At 41.2% G+C, this 25,191-nt stretch overlaps 1 protein-coding gene across 2 annotated transcripts in view; it reads right to left on the bottom strand.

Annotated features, from left to right (window-relative positions):
• Positions 1-25,191, bottom strand: part of ICA1 (islet cell autoantigen 1, 69kDa) — a 138,807-nt gene that overhangs the window by 14,191 nt on the left and 99,425 nt on the right. For both annotated transcript variants that reach the window (XM_011974733.1, XM_011974732.1), the window contains exons 8-12: positions 16,932-17,029; positions 14,803-14,855; positions 12,015-12,077; positions 11,871-11,912; positions 1,329-1,601 (exon numbers count right to left, since the gene is read on the bottom strand). In XM_011974733.1, the coding sequence (XP_011830123.1) occupies positions 1,329-1,601; positions 11,871-11,912; positions 12,015-12,077; positions 14,803-14,855; positions 16,932-17,029 (529 nt within the window). The remainder of the gene's footprint in view (positions 1-1,328; positions 1,602-11,870; positions 11,913-12,014; positions 12,078-14,802; positions 14,856-16,931; positions 17,030-25,191) is intronic.

The following is a 25,191-nucleotide window of genomic DNA, read 5'->3' on the forward strand; positions in this document are numbered from 1 at the left end:
AGAGACTTTTTTTTGGTCTTGCCCACCAACTCTTGTGTCCATGATCTCATCTCCAAAGACCTGAGGTTTTAATAGCCCATAATTACTTAATCGTTCCAGCTTTACCGTTTTGTTCTTAGCTTTAAGTGCCAGATAAACATGTTGTTTATTAGGGAGACAGCCTAAATTCATAGAAAAACCAAAAGAGTTTGAGAATTTCTTAAGTGATTCCTGTTTTACAATTAAAGTCACATGAAAGAAGGAAAAAGTGTTGAAATACTAAAAAATGGTTTCCTTTGTGTGTTTAGAAACTCAAACTTAAAAATTTGAATTTCAACCTGAGTTTCAGACTTCGCCCTGTAAACCAATGTGTTCCAGTGCTAGCAATTCTCAGCCAGCACTTGTTGGTGTACCTTGAACCCTTACTGATGTTGACAACCCCCCCCCAGCATTTTTTTTTCCAGAGAGTCTCACTGTGTTGCCCAGGCTGGAGTAGAGTGGCACGATCTTGGCTTACTGCAATCTTTGCCTCCTGGGTTCAAGCGATTCTCTTGCCTCAGCCTCCTGAGTAACTGGGATTTGGGAGTACAGGCATGTGCCATCATGCCTGGCTATTTTTTTTTTTTTTTTTTTGTACTTTTAGTAGAGATGGGCTTCCACCATTGTTGGCCAGGCTGCTTGCTCTCGAACTCCTGACCTCAAGTGATCCACTCACCTTGGCCTCCCAAAGTGCTGGGATTACAGGCATGAGCCACCATGCCTGGCCTGACAAACCACTTCTGATCAGTGTGGAGACTCTTATTTTTTCTGTGGCTGAGGAGGTACTGTTTGGCCCTGTGTTTTGGGCAGAACCACAAGAGCGGAGCTAGTTGGGGGTCCTCAGGGGAGAGGTGGATCAGAACAGAAGGGGAGCAGAAGTGCAAGATAAAACTTAATCTGCAAAAACAGTGAAGAAGCCCCGTGCAATGTCAGTCAGCACCCAGGAAGAGGGCATGCTTATGGGAACGTGGAGAACTCAGGGTGGAGTGGCCAAGTCAACAGGGCCTTGACCATGAAAGCAGTTTGATCCTCTCAAGTATGCCACAAGTCGTCTAAAATCCAAGGATGACAATATGATTTAGAACCACTCCTCTAACCTTTGATGTTAACACAGGGGGAGAATTATGAAAAGGAATGTATTTTAAACCCTGCAACATAAAGTTGGAATGTGATTCTGAGTCTCCAGTTTAAAAGTCAATAAAAATAGAGAAAACATTAAAAAACACAAAGAAGGAAGAAATGTGCTTTTGGATTGAAAATAAAAAGAATGAACAAACAAAAAACCCCATTTCGATCCCCACCATACCTACCTTGTAGCGAGGCCTGTAAGTCTTTCATATTTTGGTCTAAAAGCTGCGAAGGAAGGAAACCTGAGCCTGTCTGGGGCTTGGGGTCTGGCTCTCCCAGGGCCATAGTGGGCGCTGCTGGCTCCTTCACTTGGCCGTCCCCAAACACAGCGGCCCACTCTTTGCTGAACTCGCCCTCTTCCAGGGAGGAAGCATTGAAGATCTCACTCAACAGCAGCAGGTCATCTTTGTCAGCACCTTCGGGTTCCGGGGTCCCTGCCACTGGTCCCAGGCAAGCTGATTGAAGTAACAGAGAACAAAACATCACCACGGAGGGCTCGAGCCCTCAGGAATCAATGCTGTGGGGGCTGCGAAGGGGGAGACTGGGTGATGGCTGGATTTAAGAAAAAGGTCATCAAAATATAAGTTCATGCCATTATTATAGTCTCTCTTAAGAGTTTATAGAATTAAATTTCTAATCCCATGTTCCCTTGTCCCCTGTCCTCCAAAGCAAGTTCAGTTTCTGGGCATCAGACTCTAGGGTTTTGCTTTTTCTTTAATATAAAAGCAAATTTGCCAAAACATTTCTCAGATATGAAACAAAGCCAAGATTGAAAATGTGTTGGAGATCTTAGTTCCTTGTTTGTATAGCTTCCCAAATCTTCCCACGCAAGCCCTCAATACACATTGCCTGGCTGGAACAGCAACACACCATGTGGCAGCCTGTCCTACCACCCAGGATGGGGAAAGAACCTTCACCACGCCCTGGTCCAGGGCACGACAGGGAAGGGGAGGATGTCCAGAAGCTCAACAATGCCCAAGAGAGGCATCCTTACTTCCTTCCCACTTTGCTGAAACTCCATTGCATGAAGCAAAGGAAAAGTGGGTCTGGTTTGCCTGAGTACCTTTTGCAGCAATAAAATAAAAGGGAAAGAGGCTGCAGGTCAGGGAGCTTCAGAGGCTAGAGACACAGTTCTGGGGGAGTTGAAGTGAGCACCAGATCAGAGGCGAAGCCTCAGGTCCACCCCTTCCCTGCTGTGTGACTTCAGTAAAACCCTTAGACCCCCTTGAGTCTCTGTTTGCTCATCCATAAGGTTATCATGTTAATAAGGGCCACCTTGGTGTTGTCAGGAAGACCAAAAGAAATACACCTTAAACCTAACTGCCTTTTCAGAAGGAAGGCCTTAAAGAAGACAGCCATCCTTACATTACGAACATTGGCAGAATACTGAATATTGAATACAAGCAGCATTACTATCAGAAATCCTACACCAAGTCCTTTCATTGGGTTTATTACATATTTTGAGAACCAAAGACAGATAGTATTATCAACTGTGGCTTTGTGGTGGTATCTAATTGCCACTTGGAAACTATAAACATTTTTGTTGTTAATTCATAAAGAGAAGAAAAAAATCATGTTTAATATTTTTTTTTCTGAGCCATGCTGCAATTCTGATATGGTCATATTAAATGAGATGACCAGGTTTTCTTCAAATATATAAGATAATTAGTAAGTAAAGCCTTTTTTTTTTTTTTTTTTTTTAAGTTCTCTGTGTTGGCTTTACTGGATCTATTTTCAATCACGCTTTACATAAAGATCTAAAGATGAAGGGGATTTCTGATGTGCTGAGCAGACAGGCTATAAATCAGGGAGGGGAAGAATCTAGTCACTCTCATGTCACTGTGGTTTAAAAATAGTGGCAAAACATCATTTTAGTCGGACAACTGTCTAATGTAAGCATTCTTATTGTTTGTCTTATCACAGAAATTCTCACTAAGACATAGCCTGTAGGTGTTGTGGGTGAGAAGATGGGGAAAATGGCATTTTAAACAGGCTTCTGAGACAGTGTGATATTAACAGGGCTGTTCAGGAACCACTTGAGCCTGCACGTGGTGGGCGAGGCAGGACTGTAAGGTCAGGCAGGTGGCCCACCTGTGTTGATGAAGGCAGGAGCTAAAGGAAAGGAAAGCAACCTTCGCAGCTCAGGATGCGTCCATCAACACCTGTATCTATGCATGCTTCCCTCCCCAGCATCACCCTTTTAATGATTATTAACATTACAAAACTCTACACTTCCTACTTTCAGGTGGGACTGGAATGCCCAAACCCTTTCTTACAGTTTACTTTTTGCCCTGACTGAAACCAGATAATTACTGAACCAAACCTGTTTTATTGAAACCAAGTCAAGTCAATGTGTAGACCCTGGAGGAGCAGATAATTTCAAATGCACCTTGGAAATGACGTATGTTCCTCCTACAGTTGCTTTGTACAGCCCTCCACTAAGTCAAATCCTAGATGTCTGTCCAGGGAAGATCATTACTAACATTAGCAACAACAAATAATAAACTGTAAGCCTTCTAAAAATAACCACAGACTGTAACAGCTCCATCTTTGTTTTTATTGTTTAGGTTTTGTGCTATGGTGTTTATAATGGACTTTGGTGGTTTTTGCTAACTCAGCATCCCTTCCCTCTGCTTCTTCAGTCTTCCCTTTGGGAAAATGACTTCTCCATGTGATCCTGGTGAGATGCCACTGGAAATGACTCATTACCCTCCACCCCAGTGAATGAGCAGCAAGGCTGGCCAGAGTCCTCCATCCCCTAGGCCGTGGTGACTGGCTCAGGGGTGGACACATGTCAGACACCTCCCTGAATTTGGTATATAGAAACTTAATGGAAGAGGGCCTCCCTTTCTTTGGGATTCCAATCTCTAAAGATGCAAATTTCAGGCTTCCAGTGATAATGAAGTCAACACATAGAGGGAAACAGCCTGAAGAGGTGGAGAGAGACAAAACTGTCTAAGCCCCTGGATCCAGCCTTGCTTGAAGCCAATCCACAATTGAGTGTCCCCACTACATGGATCAATACATTCTTTTTTGTTTTTAAAAATTTAAACCTAAACTATTTCAAATAGGGTTTTTCTATCACTTGCAATCAGAAAACTTTTTATTAATACCATATCCTATTCAACTCAAACTTTTTAGTGACCAAAAAGAGAAAAGGACCCTTGGTGAGGATATTGCCTACAGCCAGTTCTAAATGCAGATTCTGCCTACACTGAGGTCTACTACTGAATTTAGCCTTTTATTTAGCTTCCTGGTTATTCAACAGTTAACAGGCTACATAGTGCACGTTTTCTCTTTTAAGAGAACTCACCACTTAGCTAAAAGCAATGAAACTGGCACTGACTTGAACCATAAAATACAAAAACCTCCCAATTATTGTACTGATAATTAAGATGCTTAAAATTATTACACATATCTCATAAGAAAAATCTAATTACAAGTAGAAAAGGACAGGTTCAGGTCTGTAACCACACAAGTTGAGACTTGAGAAATAACTCTATAGTCAGTTGGCTTTTGAGAATCATGCTGTCATTTTCTTTGAAAAAAATTCAAGTCAACTGAGAGAAAATGGAGACACATGCAGAGATGTGATAAGCTCTTCGGGAGAAACTCTAGTAAGAAACTCCCAACTGGAGTCAGGGCTTCCACCCATGCAGACGTGGATTGCTTCTGGGTTATGGTGCCCCACTCCTGCTTTTGTCTTAAAGGATGAACAAGGGCTGAGGATCTCTCAGGTGCCAAACCCACAGATGCTACTCCAAGCTCCCTTCACTCTCTTGCAGGCTCTTAAGTCTCCAGGTTTACTTTCTTATCAGATAACCCAACCACAGACACTGCTGCAAAAATAAGAGCCAACAGACATGACGTACTCACATCCTCACCTGTCTCCAACTCCATGAACTTGCAGGCATTGCCTCTCCTTTCTAACATGAGCCCTCTCTGTGCCCTCCCCTTCTTCCTGAAGCCTGCTGTGTTCCCACCATTATTCAGATCCAGCATCTTTAGTCTTTCATTCTCCAATGCTTCCTTCCCCTAGCCACAGGAGATGTGTGCCTATCTCAACAATAATCAGCCTTCACTTGATGTTGCTCTCCACCGTCCCCTCGCACTTTCAAGTTACTGTTCTGGTTTCTTCTTCCTTCTACAACCACATATTCTACTTTGGCTCTACTCTTTTCTCAGCTGCTTGTAATTAAGTTCCTGCCCCCACCCTACATTGAAGTAGCTCTCTTGAAGGTCAGCAGTGAGATCCTCATTGCCAATTCCAATGCTCTTTTCCCAAGCCTTGACCTCTACAGCATCATTTGTACCACTGCCCGGCCTGGAAATGGTGCCATCTCCTGGGAGTTCTCATGAGGCGGCTCTCTTGGATGACTGCCCATCTCCCTGACAGTACCTTCTCCACTGCCTCCTCCTACTCTGGCTGCCCTTAAGGTTTCATCCCAAACCATCATACCTTCCCTACATTCTCTATAGAAGATCTTTCCTATTCTTAGGGTTCCAACGTCACCTCAGAAGGTTCTCCAATCTCTACCTCCAATTCCAAGTTCTTTCTGGAACTCCAAAGACAAATTCCTGTCTGGGAGCCCTTCTGGGTTTGCCCATTGGTGAAGCTGCTGGTGCTCCATAGAGGAACACTCCCTTACTGTGTATCTTTGCTTAGCATGTGTTATGGTGTGCATATCTGTCCCCTCCAAAGCTCAGGCTTATATTTAATCCCTAGTGTGGCAGCATTGAGAGGTGGGGCCTTTAAGAGGTGATTAAGTCATGAGGGCTCTGCCCTCACATATGGGTTAACCCATTCATGGATTAATGAATTAATGGATTATCATGGGAGTGGGACTGGTGGCTTTTATAAGAAGAGGAAGACAGACCTGAGGGAGCACACTCGGCCCCCTCACCATGTGATGATGCCCTAAGCTGCCTTGGGACTCAGCAGAATCCCCACCAGCAAAAAGGCCCTCACCAGATGTGTCCCTTTGGAGTTGGACTTTTTAGCCCCTATAACTCTAAGAAAGAAATTCAATTTCTTTCTTTTCCTTTCTTTTTCTTTGCGGAGTCTCACTCTGTCATCCAGGCTGGAGAGCAGTGGTGCAACCATAGCACTCCAGGCTGGAGTGCCTTCCGAGTAGCTGGGACTACAGGCACATGCCACTATGCCTGGCTAACTTTTAAAACTTTTGTAGAGATAGGGTTTCACTTTGTTGCCCTCTTGGTCTCAAGTGATCCTCCTGCGTTGATCTCTCAAAGTGCTAGGATTACAGGCATGAACCCTTTTCTTTATAAATTATCCAGTTGCCAGTATTCTGTTATAAGCAACAGAAAGCAAAGTTAGACAAGCTGGCTGTGAGATTACTCACTTACTCAAAGGCCTTCAATGGCTCCCCGACTACTGGGTAAAGTAACACTCTGTCTAGTGGTATTCAGGACCTCTACAGTCAAGCACGAATGCAGCCCTTTCAGCCATTCATCCACACAGCCATCTGAAAAGCCTTCATTCAATTCGGCAGAACTTCTCTACTTGCCATTGCCCAAACATATTCTGGGAACCGGATGGTTTGTCCCAATGAGAAAAATCATACTTTTTTTTTTGCAACCAATAGGAATCTTAGAGATCATCTCCTCTAACTCACTTTACAGATAAGGAAAAAGACACCCAGGTTAAATAACCTACCCAATGACACAAAATTTATTAGTTACAGACAATCTTGCTAGGGACCCTGACGCACAGGTCAAGGTGTTTTCTCACTGCAGCACTCTGCTGTTACTTCAGAACCTATTAAGGATCTCATGTATAAATTAATATTTAAGCTTTTGTAAAGTGTTGAGGGTTTCTAAGGTCTGATGGCTCCGCTGGCAGCCAGGCACCATGCAGGCACCATGGCAGAAAGGCTGAGATGACAGATCCACTCAGCATGTTTGCTCTGTACTGCACAAGTTTTCAAAAATAAAAACCCTATGCTCCTGGGAGAACATTCCCTGGGAGAACTGATCCTGAACCAATGAGCAATATCTGTGTGAAAACTCACATAGAGGGGAAGCTCTTCTAAGTTCAGACGCAGTGTGGGAAATTGGTGACAGCTCACTCAGGTGGTATTTTTGAACTCATACTGAGTTTCATGACCTCAGCATAAATTAGAACACAGAAGATGGAAGGAAACATAACTACATAGACCAAAAACGAGAGCACAGGAAAGCTGGCAGATAAATGTCACTTAATTTACCTTCATCTGCGTGTGAAACAGGAAGACTCCATCTCTCTGGTTTTCTCCCCCATCCCCACTCTCGACATTATGACTAATCGTAAAGGCCACACGCTTGCAATATAGATGAAAAACCCCAAACACCAACACTATCCTCACATCACCCAAAGAGAGTACGGGGAAGATAGGGAGGAAAACACCTTACGAAAATGGCTAACAAGAAAAACATATTCTATGTTATAACAAACTGTACTTGTTTGGAACTCAAGAACACTGCTTCTAAGAACTTCCCTGATGAAAAATGATATGGATTATAAAAAGAACAGATAGAGGAAAAACTACTCCTACTCTCTGAAAAACAAAACAAAACAAAAAACAAACAACAAACCAACAGTACCGGACCCTAAGTAGGCACTAAAAAAAAATTCTTGCTCATGATCCCCAAGCTTACTATTCCATTTCAGCAGTAGATCTTAGCAGACAAGTAATCTTACTGAAAAACATAAAACTTAGGGCAGGGATAAATATTTATAGAATCTTTACAGATTTTTTTTTTTTTTTTTGAGACAGAGTGTCACTCTGTTGCCCAGGCTGGAGTGCAGTGGTACGATCTTGGTTCACTGCAACTTCTGCCTCCTGGGTTCAAGTGATTCTTCTGCCTCAGCCTCCAGAGTAGCTGGGATTACAAATGCCCATCACCACGCCTGGCTAATTTTTGGATTTTTAGTAGAGACAAGGTTTCATTAAGTTGGTCAGTCTGGTCTCGAACTCTTGACCTCAAGTGATCCAACCATTGTGGCCTCCCAAAGTGCTGGGGATTACAGGTGTGAGCCACCGCCCCCAGTCAGAATCTTTATAGCAATCTTTAAAAAGGTAAATCTATAGAGAGCACTACAGGCTACAGGGTGATCAGCTAAGAACAGTATTTGGTTAAAAAAAAAAAAAATGTATCCAAGCCCGCAGTGCATCCCAGGGTGCTGAAGAAGACTGAGAGGAGGGAAAGTTTATGAGAAAAGAGAAGGTGCTTATTAGTACTCGCCACTTCGTATGCAAGGAAGCAGTCAGATCCCTAGTCGGTAATATATGGATAACTGCAGGAGGCAATTCTGAGTGACTCAGGAGGAACTCAGAAGTAAACATGTATGATTGCTGTGGGCTAAAAGTTTTCACCCCCACCTGTGGTAGCTGTTGAATGAGCTATTATTCTGACATGCAACCACAATTTAGAATCATAAGTCTAGAAGTAGTAACCAAGGAAGTAGCAGGAGATAAACATTTTATTTAGAATATAGAGAATTAAAATTGTTTTAATTGGCTCAGTCTTATTCTAGAGAGGGATCTTTTGGGTAAGGCCAACTTATGAGACTTAGGTGAATTGAATTCATTGAACTTTCTTCTGCCTTGTAATACCACTTTTTTGTTCAGGTATCTGCTATTCATTTTTCTTGGCCCGATTTTGGGAAACACAAAGACTTCTCCATGTTATAATTAACAAATTGAGGTCAGATTGCCACATGTGGTCATAAGGCAATTTGAGAGCACTTTCACGTGGCTCAAAATGTCACTTTTTTACTTAAAACAGTTTTATAAACTGTGGTCAAATATTGGTTTTCCATCACATTAGCTATTTAGTAGGAGAAAGCCAATGTCATTATGACACTGAATGGGAGTGATTTTCTGGGCAATGGCTCTTTGAGAATCGTTGCTGTTGTCACGAGCGGTCTGCTTTTTGATAACATTGTACCACGGTTTAGCCATTACTTGTCTAACAGAATTACCACTGGGAGTGAACCGGCCCCCAAGCAGCAGGGTGCTAGAGCTTATCGCCCCCAAGTCCTATAAAGTCAGTCATCCCTGGATTAAGCTCTTTTTATTTCTTGACTGTTTAATGTTGTGCATATCGTAATCAGTATTTTAATTCAGGATTTGGGCCTTCCGGCAGTTTTCCAAAGGGCACACATTTTGAAGTCAACAAATTAATGAGTGTTCTTTTCTTCAGTCACCACAAGTTTTCTGTGCACTGACAGAATATTTTTATTCTACAGACCACGTTAATATTTAAGCCGATGCTACCCTATGGATCGACAACATAGAAGCGGAGGCAGACAGTGGGGCAGCACTGCTCATGCCTGAAGAAGGGCTGTGTGGGTTGGTAGTGAGAAAGAGAAAAGAGAAATTATGTGACATTGCCTTTAACTGAGACAATGTGCAAACCAATACTTCTACCTGAGAACAACTACACATTTTAAGGGACCAGCACATTAATATCTCTATCTTTAGAATTACATAGAGTGCTCAAAAAAAGGGGTATGGACTGCTAGTCTACAAAACTAACAAAGATCGTAACTATAAACCAATGAGATATGAAAGCTGTTTTAAATAAGTAGACAAGTGTCAAGTGTCAATCTCATTCCAACGTATCTGGCACATGCTTTTGAGGAAGTTTATAAAAGTAAGCATCTATCGCAGGCAGCGGCATTTCTGATTTAATTCTCTGAAGAAATGCATGACCACTGGGTTAGGGTTGTACCTTTACTGCTGAGTTAAAGAAAATTAAATTCTAAAGCCAAGAACCTTTTTTTTTTTTCTTTTTTAAGAAAGAGGGAAACAAAATACAGACTCGTATTTGCTGTGTCTGGGTAAAGAAACACCAAGATACACTGGGGGATGGAAGTATTAGAATAGGGAGGGGGTTAAGGAAGAGGAAAGAGAGTGAGGATTCTTTTACTGTGTATTTTTTTTTATTATAAGTCGGCTTTTGTCCCAATGTGAATGTACTACCTAGTCAAATTCAAACATTAAAATGATAAAATTAAAGAAGGTGATAATAAAAGCAAAGAGCAAATTATATAAACAAGATGTTGGGAACGAGAGGAATAACAGCCTTCCTATCAAAGTAAGTTAAAGCACGTGAAGGATTATAAATACATTTCTTAACTGGTAAGACTTGTTGAAACTGGGTGGTGGGTACCTAGGCTTGTTCTATTATTGTCTTTACCTAATTTTGGTAAGAATAAAATATTTATCTCTGCCAAAGAATAATTTGTAAAAGATGCCTTTATTCTATCAAAGTAATGTGTTCTTAAGCCAAGGAGGAAAATGTTTTACAAAAATGGACACCATGTATAGCAATCTACATTAGCTGCTTATTACTTCCACTACCTGCTATGATTTCAATGTTTACAAATGATTAGTCATTTTGATAAAACATGCATGGATATTCACACAATACTGTACAGTATTCTACATGTCATAAGACAGTAATAGGGAAAGCAGGTATCTGTCCTCAAGTTTATATCCCTAAACCGTGAAAACTTAATGCTAGAGGTGTGGTGCCTTTCCACTTTTGAAAAAACTTGAACCAATATCCTCTGTCTTCCAGAAACTCTCTTCCTCGTACACTCTGTAAATTAAATCAACATCAAGCCCAGGCTGAACTGAGCTGTCTGCCCTGGTTGACTGGGGCCTGCAGGATGACCTCAGCCAATCTGTAGTCCTGTGAGAAACCTGTAAAGCCAGGGGAGGCTGCATGACAGCCACCAGGACATAGGAGGCTGTGGAGTTTGGCTCCAAATTTCGGGGGTATTTTGGATTCTTGGTACATCATTAAAAAGAAACCCTTGGTCAGATGGTGAGCTAAGGCTATAACTAGGCTGAACCCTCTCCATGTCTTAGGATTACTTAACACTATACATGTCTCACTCAAATCCATGGTTCTGGATTCTCTTTTGGGAGATTATTTTGTAAGTGATTTTAGGTTTGGTAAATTCGGGAGTGGGACTTAACTAAGCAAACTCTCCCTCTGCATCTACCTAAGGGTCAGTAGAGAGTTAGTACAGTAAACCACCCAGAAAACATTACTAGTCCTACTATCTCAACTCATGACCATTTGACACAACCCTGTGTTAGAGGCCATCAAGTACCTCTTACACACGATCTCCAATTCTGACAATAAACCACCAAGGCTGTTGCTACTGTTTCCATTTTACTAATGAGAACAACTGAGGCTTAGAGAGTTTAAGTATGAAACAAATCACTTAAAATACAGGCCATTTATGGTAAAACCAGTTTTTAAATCCACATGTGTGATTCTGAAAGCCATGTTTTTTCTACTATAGCATGTGACCCCTGACATAACTTTTAGCTGTAGTAGTTTGAACATTATGAAATTCATTATACCAATGATGATAGATCCCCCATACTAATTTGTGCTTGGGCATATTTAAGGTCATTTATAAAGACTGTCACCCAAGAAACTTTGCTTTGGAATGCAAAGCTATTAAAAAGAATAAGATTACATTTTCTTACATGCAAAAGAGTAATTTAAAAAATCAAACGTAGTCCCAGCTACTCGGGAAGCTGAGGCAGGAGAATGGCGTAAACCCGGGAGGTGGAGCTTGCAGTGAGCTGAGAGCCGGCCACTGCACTCCAGCCTGGGCGACAGAGCAAGACTCCGCCTCAAAAAAAAAAAAAAAAACACCAAACAAATCATAATCCCAAGAAACACATAAATCTTACCACCTTCCTCAGGTTTCATGTCTAACAGTTCATCTATGGGTCCTTTAGAGGAGAGGAAAGAAAACAAATTATGAGTTAGTTTCATTTTGTGAGGAGTTTGAGTCAAATAATTAAAATTGAGTAGTTTTCCTTAATCTAGATTACCTGAGCCTGCAGTATGTGTAGCGCTTTTGTCTAAGGCAGATAAAATACTTTTTCCATCTTCAGCTGTAATATAACATGTGCAACTGGTTACCAACAACTCGAAATGGTGTGCATGTTCATATGCTATTGCAGTGTAAGGTAAATGCACAGCCTCAGGAAGAAATGGGATCCACAAACTCACTCAGGCAGAAGCAGGGGTCCTCAGATTACACTGGACTCCTGCTACTGGCTCTCAGAGAATGCTGAATTAACAGCCCTGAATCTTTGCTTTGTTTGGCAGACAACCTGAAAATCATACGACATTGATCTAACAATTCTCCTTCCATGGACAAGTGTGTGACTTAAGTAACTATTACTTGATGATGCTAATGAACTTTAGCCATATGGGCCTGGCTAAAATGCAAAGGTAGATTACTAAGTGAAAGAAGTCAATCTGAAAAGGCTACACATTGCATGATTCCAGTTATATGACATTCTGGAAAAGACAAAACTATGAGGGCAGTAAAAAGATCAGCGTTTGCCAAGGGTGTGAGGGGAGGAAGGGATGAATAGTGGAGCACACGGGGGTCTCAGGGCAGTGAAACTATTTTGTATGGTCCTGTAATGGTAGATACATATCATTATACATTTGTAATACCCACAAAATGTGTAACACCAAGAGTGAAGGCTAATGTAAATTATGGACTTTGGGTGATAATGATGTCAATGTAAGTTTATTGACTATAACAAATATACCACCTGGTATAGGATGTTAATAGTGGGAAAGGCTATGTATATGTTGGGGAAAGGAATATATGGGAAATCTCTGTACTCTGACCCTAATTTTGCTGTGAACCAAAAACTATTCTAAACAATAAAGTGTGTCTGTGTGTATGTTTGTAATAGAACAACCTTAAAACTTGATTTGCTCATGTGTTCATTGGCCTTTCTGTAAGTCACAGAATAAAAGAAATATGATACTTCATTATAATGGATTTTATTCTGTGCATATATAAAACAAGATGATCGACATTTACAATCTCAAAATATGCAAATACCACAAGCAATTATACTGCACAAGGAACGAGAGAAAATTTGATTCCCCTGCATTGTCGCATACTGTATGAATATATAATTTATATAGATTTATAACTTGCATACAAATATAATAAACTGCAGTTTATATTTTCCCACAGAACCCATGTTTTCCTATCCAATTACCTTGACTATGACAACATTAGTGATTCGTGCTGTGGGTACACTGAGGCTGGCGGGCTTGGATCCACATAGACAGAGAGCTCTTCTGCGGCCAACAAGAGCAGGCCCAGCTGCTCCCTTTCTCCTCCTGCCACTTGTTCCTCGTCATGCTCTGGAGCATGGTTTCTCTGACTTTCTCCAGGTCCTCCTGGGCCCATAACCTTTGCCCAGGCTATTTCTTCTGCTTTGACAAGTCTTGCCTTAGCACTTGGATTAGCCAGTTTCCCGATCTCCTCAAAAGTTGTGTCCTCTCCATCACATGTGCCCAAAGCCCCGCACCTTTCCCTTGGAGCTCCCACCAAAGCTGGAGCTGCTGGATTACTTGTGTAATGATTAGATTACCATCTGCTTCCCCTTTTGACTGTCAGCCTCACCCTGGAAAGGACTGACTATGTCTGGTGCACCACTGTATGCCCAGAGCCCAGCGCCATGCCTGGCACAGAGGCGGCTCAATAAACATCTGTTGAACAAATGAACAAGTGTGTGAGTACTTGTATGTGAAGGTGTACATGCGTGAATGGATGACATGAAGCAAGCATTAGAGGCAAAAAAGTGAGTCTTTGTTGTTGTTGTTGTTGTTGTTGAAAGGCAGATAGGAGAAAAGCAAATAGGAGGAGAAGTAAGTGGGTAGAAAGATAAAAAGGAAGATAGAGGGTGAAGGAGAAGAATGGAGCAGAGGGGAAGTTCCAGAATCTGCTTTGCCTCCTCCTATCTTCCAGAAAGGTACCATACCAGAGGGTGAAGCAGGAAGAGGTGCATATGTCCCCAGGGAGGCCAGGTAAACACACTGTTGGGGTAATTTTAGTTCTCTTCATAACACCTGTAAAACACTCCCCCGCATCTCCAAGGAGCTTAGGTGCCAGTGAAGTGCTTGGTACTGCATCACATTAGTTCTACCACCATCTATCAAACCCTCTACCCCTTGGTGAGGTGAAGGACCAATGAAAAAACTGGCAGTAACAGCGGGAGACAGAAATAGCTGATGAGCTGGCACAGCACACTGTGCCACCTTCCAATGCTCTGACCCCTTCTCCTAACACATCAGGTTCACTTCACCTGAGGGATCCGGGGGTTGCTCGGCACTGGCAGGCTGAGGCATCAGCTGGCAGGGCAGAGTGAGCAGTTCCCATCTGTTTCCAACATTGACAAATACCCACCCACCCTACACATACCGCAAATCCACCTCTCCTGAGGTCACAGCCTCATCTTATTAAAACTAGAACGAGTCAGGGTCACAGCAGAAATCTTATAATCTGCTGTGAAAAGAAACAGCGATTTGCCAGTTCCCGTCGTGGCTGCCCCTTGAAGAGCTGCTGCTGACATGACTGTGATGTGATTTTCTGGTTCACAATATACAGCCTCTCTCAGTAACGCTGTAGGGTTGACATCGTGGATATCTGAACATTTAGAACTGAATCTAAAAGCAAATCAGCCTTTTCTCAGTTGAAAAAGAAGAAAGGCCTAGGAGGAGTTTGCCAAAAAGGAAAATGACTTGGCTGTTGAACATTAAGTAATATTTCAGAAGCAATTCTAAATAAAAATCAAAACTTACTCTTAAAACTAGAGGATTCCTTGCGCTGGTTTTCTTCCTCTAATGAAATTAATCTTAAAATAAAAAAGAGGTTTAGTCGTCAAGTTCTACCAGTGTTATATTTATGATACAGCCAGATTTTCAGTACAATATTACTTCACTTTTAACACAGACACATACACTATACACACACACACACACACACACACACACACACGAAGAAGCGTCAACATATAGTCATTTACATGCCAATTTGCTGGCCTTCTGTCCCTTTCTGGAGCATCTAAATATTTGAATTTGCTTTCATCACAAGGCAAATATTCTGTAAATATCTAGATGGGCAGCTAGATATAAATAAGATAGATGCATACAGTCATCACTTTAAAAAAACAGTAAAAATTAATAGTAAAAAAACTGTAAAAAATCAGTCAGAATTGATTTCTTCTGATTCCTAGTGGTATAGGAGAGGACACCTCCAGAGGTTAGCTCAGCTACAGAGGCTGCAGGCAGGACCACTCACAAATCCAGGCTGGCCGTCTCCTACTCAACTCTCACCACCTCTTTAAACACAAAGACACATCACTGCCCTGAGACTCACTTGGTGCCTCCGAACCTTCTTCCTAGAACCATGATGCATCTTCACCTGCTATTTCTAAACAAAATTCATGTTCAATGTTCACTGTCATTTTAAATAATTACTGGGTTATACTTTTTGAGCTTTTGAAATGAAATACTAAAGTATTTGAGAAATCTGAATTAATTAAAACAAATCAAGAAAATCCCAGGTAATCCCCTTCTAAGTAAAGGTGAATGCTTTATTTTGATTGTAAGAACTTACATGGTGAAAAGAAGGTACAGGGACCCACTCAAGGCCTCACGTCTTACTACACAAGAGTATGTGGGCAGCCCCTTAACCTTCCAGAGCCTTCCTTCCATCTTTTACACAATGAGGAAAATCCCAGCCTTGATATCACTGAAGGTTGTCATGAGATGGAATTAACATAAATAAAACATCTGGCATTGTACCTGGTTCATAGCAGGTGCTCACTAAAATGATAGCTAGCAGTATTACCATCATCAGGAATGGGTTAAACTGCTTCACCATAAACTAGCCAATTGTACTAGATTCAGATCATATTCTACAGTCTGTCCTTCAGTGGGAACTTGTCGTCATTCTGCACCAAAAAATTTACCTAGTACATATATGCTTTAAAATTTAAAAAGGCTAATATTGGCAGCAAATTTTCCTGTGGGACAAAAAATATGTCTGAAAGTTGATTTAGAAATACAATAAAAGTATACGCCTATTTTACTATAAGATTGTCATCTAAATTTTTGTGTGTATGGAAAAGGAGTAGAGAATAGAAGCAAGGGCATCCATTTTGTTTTCCTAGGTCAGCCAGTTCAAAGATTAACTACTTTCCTGCAAGCTACTACATCTCCACAGAAAACGATATAGATTCACATTTAAACCTCCTTCTCACTGTATGAGAATGGTAACCATGCACCACACATGCTGAAAAGTTCATCTCAGTATTTAAAATGACAAGAGGCACCTTCTTTGAAAAGGGGCATGAAATGGAGATGGAGTAGTCATTTCCTGTACTCAAAGCTGTTCTCTGTTTCACAGAGAAGAAAACAGACATTCTGCATGGTAGAAAACACAGTGCCAAAATCCAACACTTTCATATGATGATGCCTTAGTATGCATGTGTCCCGGGGCAATTTCATAGGAAAGCTCCTTCAGTGAGAGAAAAACCAGGGGATTTCCTATCTAGAAGAGCATATAGTGTTGACAAAAGACCAGATAGGGTCCAGAAACCAGAGAAAGTGCAAAGCTGGGGCTCAGGCCACAGGCAGAGAGCCAGGGAGAGCTGGGGACATTTGCCCTATCTTGCCCCAGTCAGCTCCTCACAAGTGTGCCCTTTTAGGTCCCCTGGAAACCGATCTCTTACTGGGATACGTGAGTCACGACCTGGCAGGAACATGTGTTAAAGGGGTTTGGCCGGGATGCTAATACATCTACTCTGAGAAGTGAGGAAGTAAGACAACGAGTCTGTGTCTGAGGCCCAGCCAGGTTCGGTCAGCGAGAACCACGTCACTCTCACCTGTGGGAAGAAAGATGCAGAGGGAAGGAACCTGTGACTTACTGACTCGGCTCCTGCACGGCCTCATCTGTACTCTCCTGCTGGGTGATTTTCTTCTTCTCTTCTTTTTCAACTAATTTTTTCATAGGGTCTTGTAAGCTCTTGATCACAAGCCACAGAAAAATGAAAAGAAAAAAAAAAGAAGAAATAGAGACAAAAAAAGAAAAGAAAGGTTATCAACACAAAAATTCAACTGTCATTGGTCCCAGCAACCAAACTTTGAATTACAGGTATTGGGAGGTGACCTTGAACCAATCAGTTGGAAGAAATAAAATTTTATATGGTCAAGCAACAATGTTCTCAGACACATCCAATAAATAGTAGCATATATAGCAGAGCTGATTTGCCACTAGATTTATGTTTTCCCTTTTGAGACAAGTTATTCAAACGCGGCCTTTTGGCTATTGCTAACTTTATTTTTCAACTTCAACAGGCAGTTAAGATAAACATTCTGTTCTGTTCGCAGCCCACACACTGACAAAGTAGAAGTTCCTCCCACCTCCACCACAGATGAGACAATTTCATTTTATTTTTAATTTTGTTTGCTATTTTGCAATCTAAAACCCAGTTTTAAAAAATAACAGAAAAAACCTTTTTTAAAAAACCAAAAATAGTGGCCTAACATATTCTGACAACCTAACTCCCACGAGTGGACAGAGCAGGTGCATCCAACTCTTTGTAAATTAAAACGGGTGAGAGTCTCTTTTCGGCATATCATTTGTTGGAGTTACTGTTTTCAAGGCTTACTAAATATTTAAGTTTTTTTTTTTTTTAAGGAAGTGCCTAGAAACTGTATACCAGTGACAATGACCCTGAAAAAAAAAGCAAAACATTTTTAGAACTGAATAATGAGTTATACAAAAAGATCTCTATTTCTGGCCCTAATTAAAATACAAACCTACAAATACGAAAGAAACATCTCAGGATACTTATCCTTCTTATATTCTCAGAACTACTAAAATCCAAGTCATGAGCCTGGGGCCCTCACCTGGTTTCTCCTGTCCTTCTCCTGCCTATCATTCACTTGTCTGACACACACAGGAGGCAATCAGGTTTCATGGCCAATTCTGATTGATTAGTACTGGCTGACTGGAGGGCCAGTGAAGATGGTTCTCAGGCTGCGTCTCGGCAGAGCAGACCTGTGATTGATTTTGGTGTCTGCCATGGACACCAGATGGATACTGGTGTCACACTTCCAAACTGCCAGCTCTGTTTCTCTCCCTGCACAGAGTAATTTTCCTAAAACACCCACGCCATCATGTTATCCTTCTTTTCAAGAATCTTATTTCTTGAGAAGGACCAGCGTATTTCTTTATTATAAGAACTTCTTTATTTCTTTCCACTTCTAATATCAACCTCTCTGACCAATTTTGAAGATCTTCTAAAATGTGATCTAGCCTAACCTTCCCAACTTGCTTCCTACCATCCCCCAAACATGAGCTTTCTTTCAATCAGGATGGTCTCCTCATAGTCTCCCATGTGCTAGTTTCTTCCTTCCTTTGTTCATTCTGCTTCTTTAACCTAAAATGCTCTATTTGTTTATCCTCATTAATCCAATGAATGTTTTCAAAGCGCAGATCAATTACCAGTATTTTCTGTAAAGCTTCACTAAGTATGCCAGATTCAGGAAAGTCTTTCCATATCTAAACTGCACTTCAGTTTTATGAATATTTGATCATATTTATCCTGTATTATGTTTTGTCTCTGTAAAATATTTTCTAAATTAGAAACATAATAGAACCACATGCAACAAGTTTGATAAAAAAGTAAAAATTACTCATAATTCCATATCCTTAAAATGATTATTTTCATATATTTTCCATTTTTTTCTTCATGGTCACACTACTTGTATGATTGGAATCATTGTATAAATATACATATTATGTAAATATATAGAGAGACAGTGGTCCTTTTAACCAATATAATTTGTATAGATATTTCATAATTTAAAAAAGGCTTATTAGACTGGAGAATATAAAAAAGACTTTATATACCTTAAGAAGGTAATGTTAAAATTGAAATATAAAAGCGTGCATTCCTTCATCAATATTCTAAAGTAGGACCCAGGTCTTCTCTGAGTATACGTCCCCTGATTGGAGTTCGGAAGCATTTTCTTGCGTAAAGCACATCCGTAAGGCACTGACATCATTTTTCATGACTCCTGTTTCTGGGCATTTAGATCAGTTAATTCAGTTAACAAATAGTTTTTGAGCACTACCCAAAGACAGGTGCTGTTGGGGTTCTTTGGATACACCGGTGAACACAACAGACAAAATTATTAGTTAGCGATGGGTCTAGGCAGATAATTAAAACAGAGGGATAGAAAGTGATTGGGTCATTACTCCAGTTAGCAGGATGTCCTCTCTTGTAAGTGACATTTCAACTGAGAGCTAAATGACAAGAGGGAGCCAGCCATCTGCAGCTCAGGGAGAAGAGAGAGCTCCGAGTCAACGGCTCAAAGGTAGGAATAGCTTGGTTTGTCTGAGGAACAAAAAGAATGCCACTGGAGCTGCCATGTAGTTGGCAAGAGTACAAGTCTTATGAGACTGGGATAAGGAGGTCGGCAGGGGTCAAATGGGGAGGACATTCCTTTACCCAGATTCATCAATATTTAACATTTTGCCCCATTTTGTTCCATCATCATCTTTTGCTCTTTCTGTCTCCCTAATGCATGACAACTAAATGCAATACATGATCCTTGGCTGCTGCAGCCTGCACTGGAGAGGAAAATGATACAAAGGGCAGTGTCAGCACAAATGAGACAACTGGAATATGGACAGCAGTCTGGATGTTCATGATTTTTTTATATACCCCAAAGCTTCCAGCGAAAGTCAGGCACGTGTGTGCGTGTGCGTGTGCGTGTGTGTTTAGTATATGTGCAGCCAGGAGGAAGCAGTTCAATAGATGTCAAGCATGTACTCTTTTCAATCCATCTGCCAAGTACAGCATTTTATTCATGTACAAACACACACACACACACACACACGCACACACACACACGCCTTTCAGTAGTTCTATTCCCCCACAAAATGGTCCAACTCTGGTCAAAGTGAAGCCAGAAATATTTTCAGGCAAGGTTCTGATGGCTCCCAAGACTCACTTTTAAATTTTGTAACACTTGTCCAGGCCTCCTGGTTTGCTCAATTATCTTCTCATTGTGTTTCCTTTTTATCAATCAACGCTAGGCAGGGCCAGGACATGTCTGCTCTCAGCTGGCCCTGTCTAGCTGCCACAGCGCTTGCCTAAACCCCTGAGATGCCCTTGACAGCTCCACGGTTATCATCCTTTCTGTCTCCAGCCTGACCTCCCCTCATAACCACACTTGAGCAGCTCTCAGACAATCCTTTTGTAATGTAAACCACTCACTCCTCCTTTCAACCCCTTCCCCTGTTGGCCCATTAGCAGGGACTCAATTGTTGCTCCCTGTCACCACAATCACAGTTAAGTCACTATTGTGCTTCTCCCAACAGAATGGCTGTAGTTCCAACTATTTAAAACTATTATTAATAATTCCTGTGGCAATTGCTCCTCTCTCCCTACTATGACTATTACTCCTATAACAATTTGGCTGTTGCAGCTCAAGAGAGGTGCTAAATGTGTACTTGTTGATTGATAAATGCATGTACATAAGGTTACACTAAAAAACTACAGCTCTTTAGCTAGGAAATTCAAAGGCTCAGGGGAGTAATTTGAAAAGGTTTATAAAACCACAAGCAAAATTAATACTAAGCACATGAACTTATTAAATATTAGATTTTGAACCAAGGGGGAACACACACACACACACACACACACGCACACATACACACAAGCTTAACTGAGCTATAATTCAAATACCATAGAATTCACCCCATTTTTAGAATTCACCATACTGTTCAATTGTTTGTAGTACACAGCAAGTAGGTCCTTGAATAATGTCATTTTGTTATAATGTTGATGAGAAAAAAAAAAGGATTTCCTGGCCCAGGGCCACTGTCAGGGTGGAGTTTGCACATTCTGCCCATATCTGAGTGGGTTTTCTCCTGGCTCCACTCCAGCTTCCTCCCATATCCCAAAGCTACATAAGTCAGGTGAATGTGTGATTCTACAGGGTCCCAGTGTGAATGACTGTGGGGGTGTGTGTCGGTGTGACCTGCTACGGGGTGGCATCCTGTCTAGGACTGGTTCCCATCCTGTACCCTGAGTTCCTGGGATAGGCTCCCGCCATTCACCAACCTGAACTGGAATAAGCAGGTTGGAAAAGGAATACATGAATAAATAAAATTTATCATAAAAAATCCTTCAAGTATATAATTATACAGAAACATGACAATAAACACTGTGATAGAAAAGCACCCGGTGAGCCCACTGTATTTGTGATTGTGATTGAACTGCCTGATGGTAGGCAATGCCTTAGAATTTTCGCTTCGCCAACACTTATTAATTTAACCCACTAACACTCTGACTTCCCGTCACTCACTGATCCACCAAGAATTGGGTAAGGAATTATCTTACTTTTTTTTTAAAAAACTTTCTTAAATGTACATATAACTTAGATTTATTTCAATGTTAAATATTAGAAGTGTTTTGGGTCTTTATTTAGAATTTTGGTGATGTTTTTGTGACCATAAATTGTTGCATCATAAGAACTGAACTCCTGCTTGTATAATTAGACTATGGTAAAATTGATTTCATTATACATTGTTTTGCTTAAAGTCACAGCTTCCCAAGAACCAACTGATGACAGTAAGTAAGGACTTACTGCATTCACAGAGCTGTACGACCATCACTATAATCAATTTCAGGACATTTTCAAGGGACATCACCAAGACAGAATTTTTAGACCAAATGAAGCTAAATACTCTTCGATATAGCAAGGAAAAACACAATAACACATATGGAACTTGTTTCTTACAAAAGATGGTATACATTGAAGATATAAAGAGGATAAGGGGAACATTAAAAGGTCATGGAGGGGCCGGGCTCACTGGCTCACTGGCCTGTAATCCCAGCACTTTGGGAGGCTGGGGCGGGTGGATCAGGAGGTCAGGAGATCGAGACCATCCTGGCTAACAGTAGAGACAGTAGAAAACCCTGTCTCTACTAAAAGTACAAAAAATTAGCCGGGCGCGTGGGCGGGCTCCTGTAGTCCCAGCTACTTGGGAGGCTGAGGTAGGAGAATGGCGTGAACCCAGGAGGCGGAGCTTGCAGTGAGCCAAGATCGCGCCACTGCACTCCAGCCTGGGCAACAGTGCAAGACTCTGTCTAAAAAAAAAAAAAAAAATCATGGAGGAAAAAATCGTAACCCTCTTCATCCCCCCAAATGAGTTCCTGGGTATGGCCATCAGACAGAGGATATTCTATAGACTGCTCTCCCCGACGTTTGACCACAAAGGCTCAACTAGGGGTACAAGGTGAAGGTGAATTAGGAACTTCAAATTATTTTGAAGTCCACAACTCAGTTGAAATGCTTAACTCTATAGAATGCATAGAAGTCAGGGGTGACAATATTTTCTGTGTGACATGAACACCTGCTCAGGCAAAATGAATCTAAGGGGCCTGTCTATGTATATATAGATGAGGCAGCCAACAGAAGAACTATTATTTCCAATTACTGGCTGATGGGAGCCACATTTGAATCCATGTCCAGAAATGAAAACTCCAAAAACATTCTGTTTCTAAACCCCAAACCCACTCAGTCTCTCATGAAAATTGCTGTGTATTAGCAGCACACCGAGTCATACAAGACTGAAAGGTTCTTTGTGGAGGAAAGAATGTTTTCAGACTAAGTAACTTTTCTCTGTTAAGGCTGCACTAACACGCTAATAATTTCCATCAATGCTTAAATGGTTTCAGGAAGCACACATACAGTATATAAGATCAACGTGACAGAGGAAACACGCAGATCGAGCTTGCAAAAGTGTCTTAGAAAGGAAACAGCTTAATATAATAATGGGAGTTACTACTTCCTGTATCAGGAAAATAAAAGCAACAGCAACATTCATCTGAATGAATGCAAACTACTTAGCAAAACAAATTTCACAGACACAAGGCCAGCAGCCAGTTCTAATAACCTAAATTTAATGTTTAACTTTGACAGCTGAGTAGTATCTTCTCTAGCCTTTAATTACGACATCTAATTTTCTTATGCTACTTTCTATTAATTATATTGTACACATATGAAGATGCCAAGTAATTGTCTATAAAAAAAAATAAAAGCGTTCAAGATAGTGGGGCATGGTTAAAAAGTGCTGAATTCAGTTGGGTGTGTGTATATGTGTGTTTATACAAGTAGAAGTACATGAGAATAAAAAGAGGCCACAGTGATGTGTATTGGCCACATAATTCATGGACATTTAGCACATACGTACTCTCTTGCCCTCACCATGCACTTACAAATTTATAAAGACACTACATAAGAAACACTATTACTCTATAACTAGAGGTAACCTTGAATTGTACTGTACAAAAAAGTAAAATTAGAGAAAAATAATCACAATCATAAACAAGAGAGATAATATTCTTCTTTAAAAATAAGATGGAAAATTGAATAATGAGAAGGCACCATACTGTCCTGGAAACAAATGGACTTTGGAGATGGATCCCATAGTGCTGTGGCACAGACGTTGTATCCACTCCTTGGAAGTCTTGTTTACCCATGAGAACAACGGAGGTAATGATGAGTATTCGTCGTGTGATGTTGTGAGGATGAACTGACAGGGTGCTTCTGCACAGTACCAAGCTCATACTAAGCACTCAGAACTTGATTTCTTATCAATGACTTTTAAAGTTCTAAAGGGAATTTGATGTCTTAAGTGCTCCTCCTGTGGGAGGTACTGTGCTCTATGTTTTCTATATCTCACTTAATCCTCACAAAACCCAGATAAACCTTGTATTCCTGCTTCCCTGACAGGAAAATGGAGACTTGGAGAGGTGAACTGACTTGCTTCAGGCCATTTGGCTATTAACAGGTAGTAGCAATATTTGAATCTGGGTCTTAAAAATTCTACAGCTAGTTAAGAAATGGTATTAAATACCCAAGCCAGTATGTAGTGACCTTCCCCTTCAATATGAGGTGTTGGGGAGCTCGAGAAGACTTCATTCCAACCTCTAAAAGAAGAGCCATACATTCCCAGGTATCTGAAGGACTGACACACAAATCATGCTTTTTGCCTATAAGCACACACTTCAAAGTGCTATTTTTAATTGAAAGTTTGCAGCTGTATTATTTAAACGTGGCACTTCTGCTTTCTCCTCCTCCCTTCCTGCCCCATGACCAGAAGTACCCCTGGGAAGCAGCGCATGGCCCTGCTGGGGAAGGCTGGAGCACCCCCATTCCCAGTCTTCTGCACAATGGGCATGCAGGCCCAGGCAAACGACTAGACCTTTCTGAGTTTGTTTCCTCATTTGAAACAGGGAAACAAGAACAAGTATATCAAATGTTCCAAGGTTATTCTGAGGGTTAAAGGAAATATATTCACTTTCTATATGTCAGTGCAGAACCTGGCAGTATTATTAATTACAATCCCAACCTTGGCACACTGTGTGACAAATTCTCCTAGACATTATTTCACCTCACCCTTAGCAGAGCGTTTGGCCCGGACAACCTACCCACACAATAGTAATATTTTTCCCTTTCCCCTCAGGGAGGAGTTAGGGAATGACAGAGGTGGGGGTTGGAGAAGCAACATGCCGTTGTGAAGGCCTGAGCTACCAGCTGCCTGGGAGAACCAATGCCAGTCGCCATCAGGCGTGGATGAACAACTGACAAGCCACACTCTGGCTCGTCCCCCTCAGATTTCAGTGGTGGCCTTGGTCAGTCCCTCCACTCCCTCCTTTCTTGGTGACCTGGATGCATCCCAATTTGCTGTTTCCAATGATCTGGACTGGAGCAGCTTGGGAAAAAAACAGCCTTGCTTAATGCTGTGAAAAGTAATGACACTGAGAGAAAACTTGAAAGCCTAAAAGGATATCCTGGATGCTCGCCATATGTAATTGCCTTGTTGGGACTGGTAACTAAAATAGCATTGCAGGGATATTTACCCAATTTTCATAAAAACTATTATGGCTTTATTTTGAAAGCAAGTAACTACAGAGCCATGTGGCCTGTTGGTAAATGTTCCAGTGATTAACTGAGAAATGTGGAGGTGGGTGGAAGAAGGCTGCGAGGCATATGAATTTGAGAAAAACAAAATTTAGAAAAGGATGTTTTTTGAATTTTCAAAGCTAAAAGCATTCTGGTCTCTAGAATGATGTTCCATCTAACAGTGCTAAGACCTACACC

This window comes from Mandrillus leucophaeus, unplaced genomic scaffold, assembly GCF_000951045.1.
Source record: "Mandrillus leucophaeus isolate KB7577 unplaced genomic scaffold, Mleu.le_1.0 Scaffold148, whole genome shotgun sequence".
In the NCBI taxonomy this organism is placed as follows: domain Eukaryota; kingdom Metazoa; phylum Chordata; class Mammalia; order Primates; family Cercopithecidae; genus Mandrillus; species Mandrillus leucophaeus.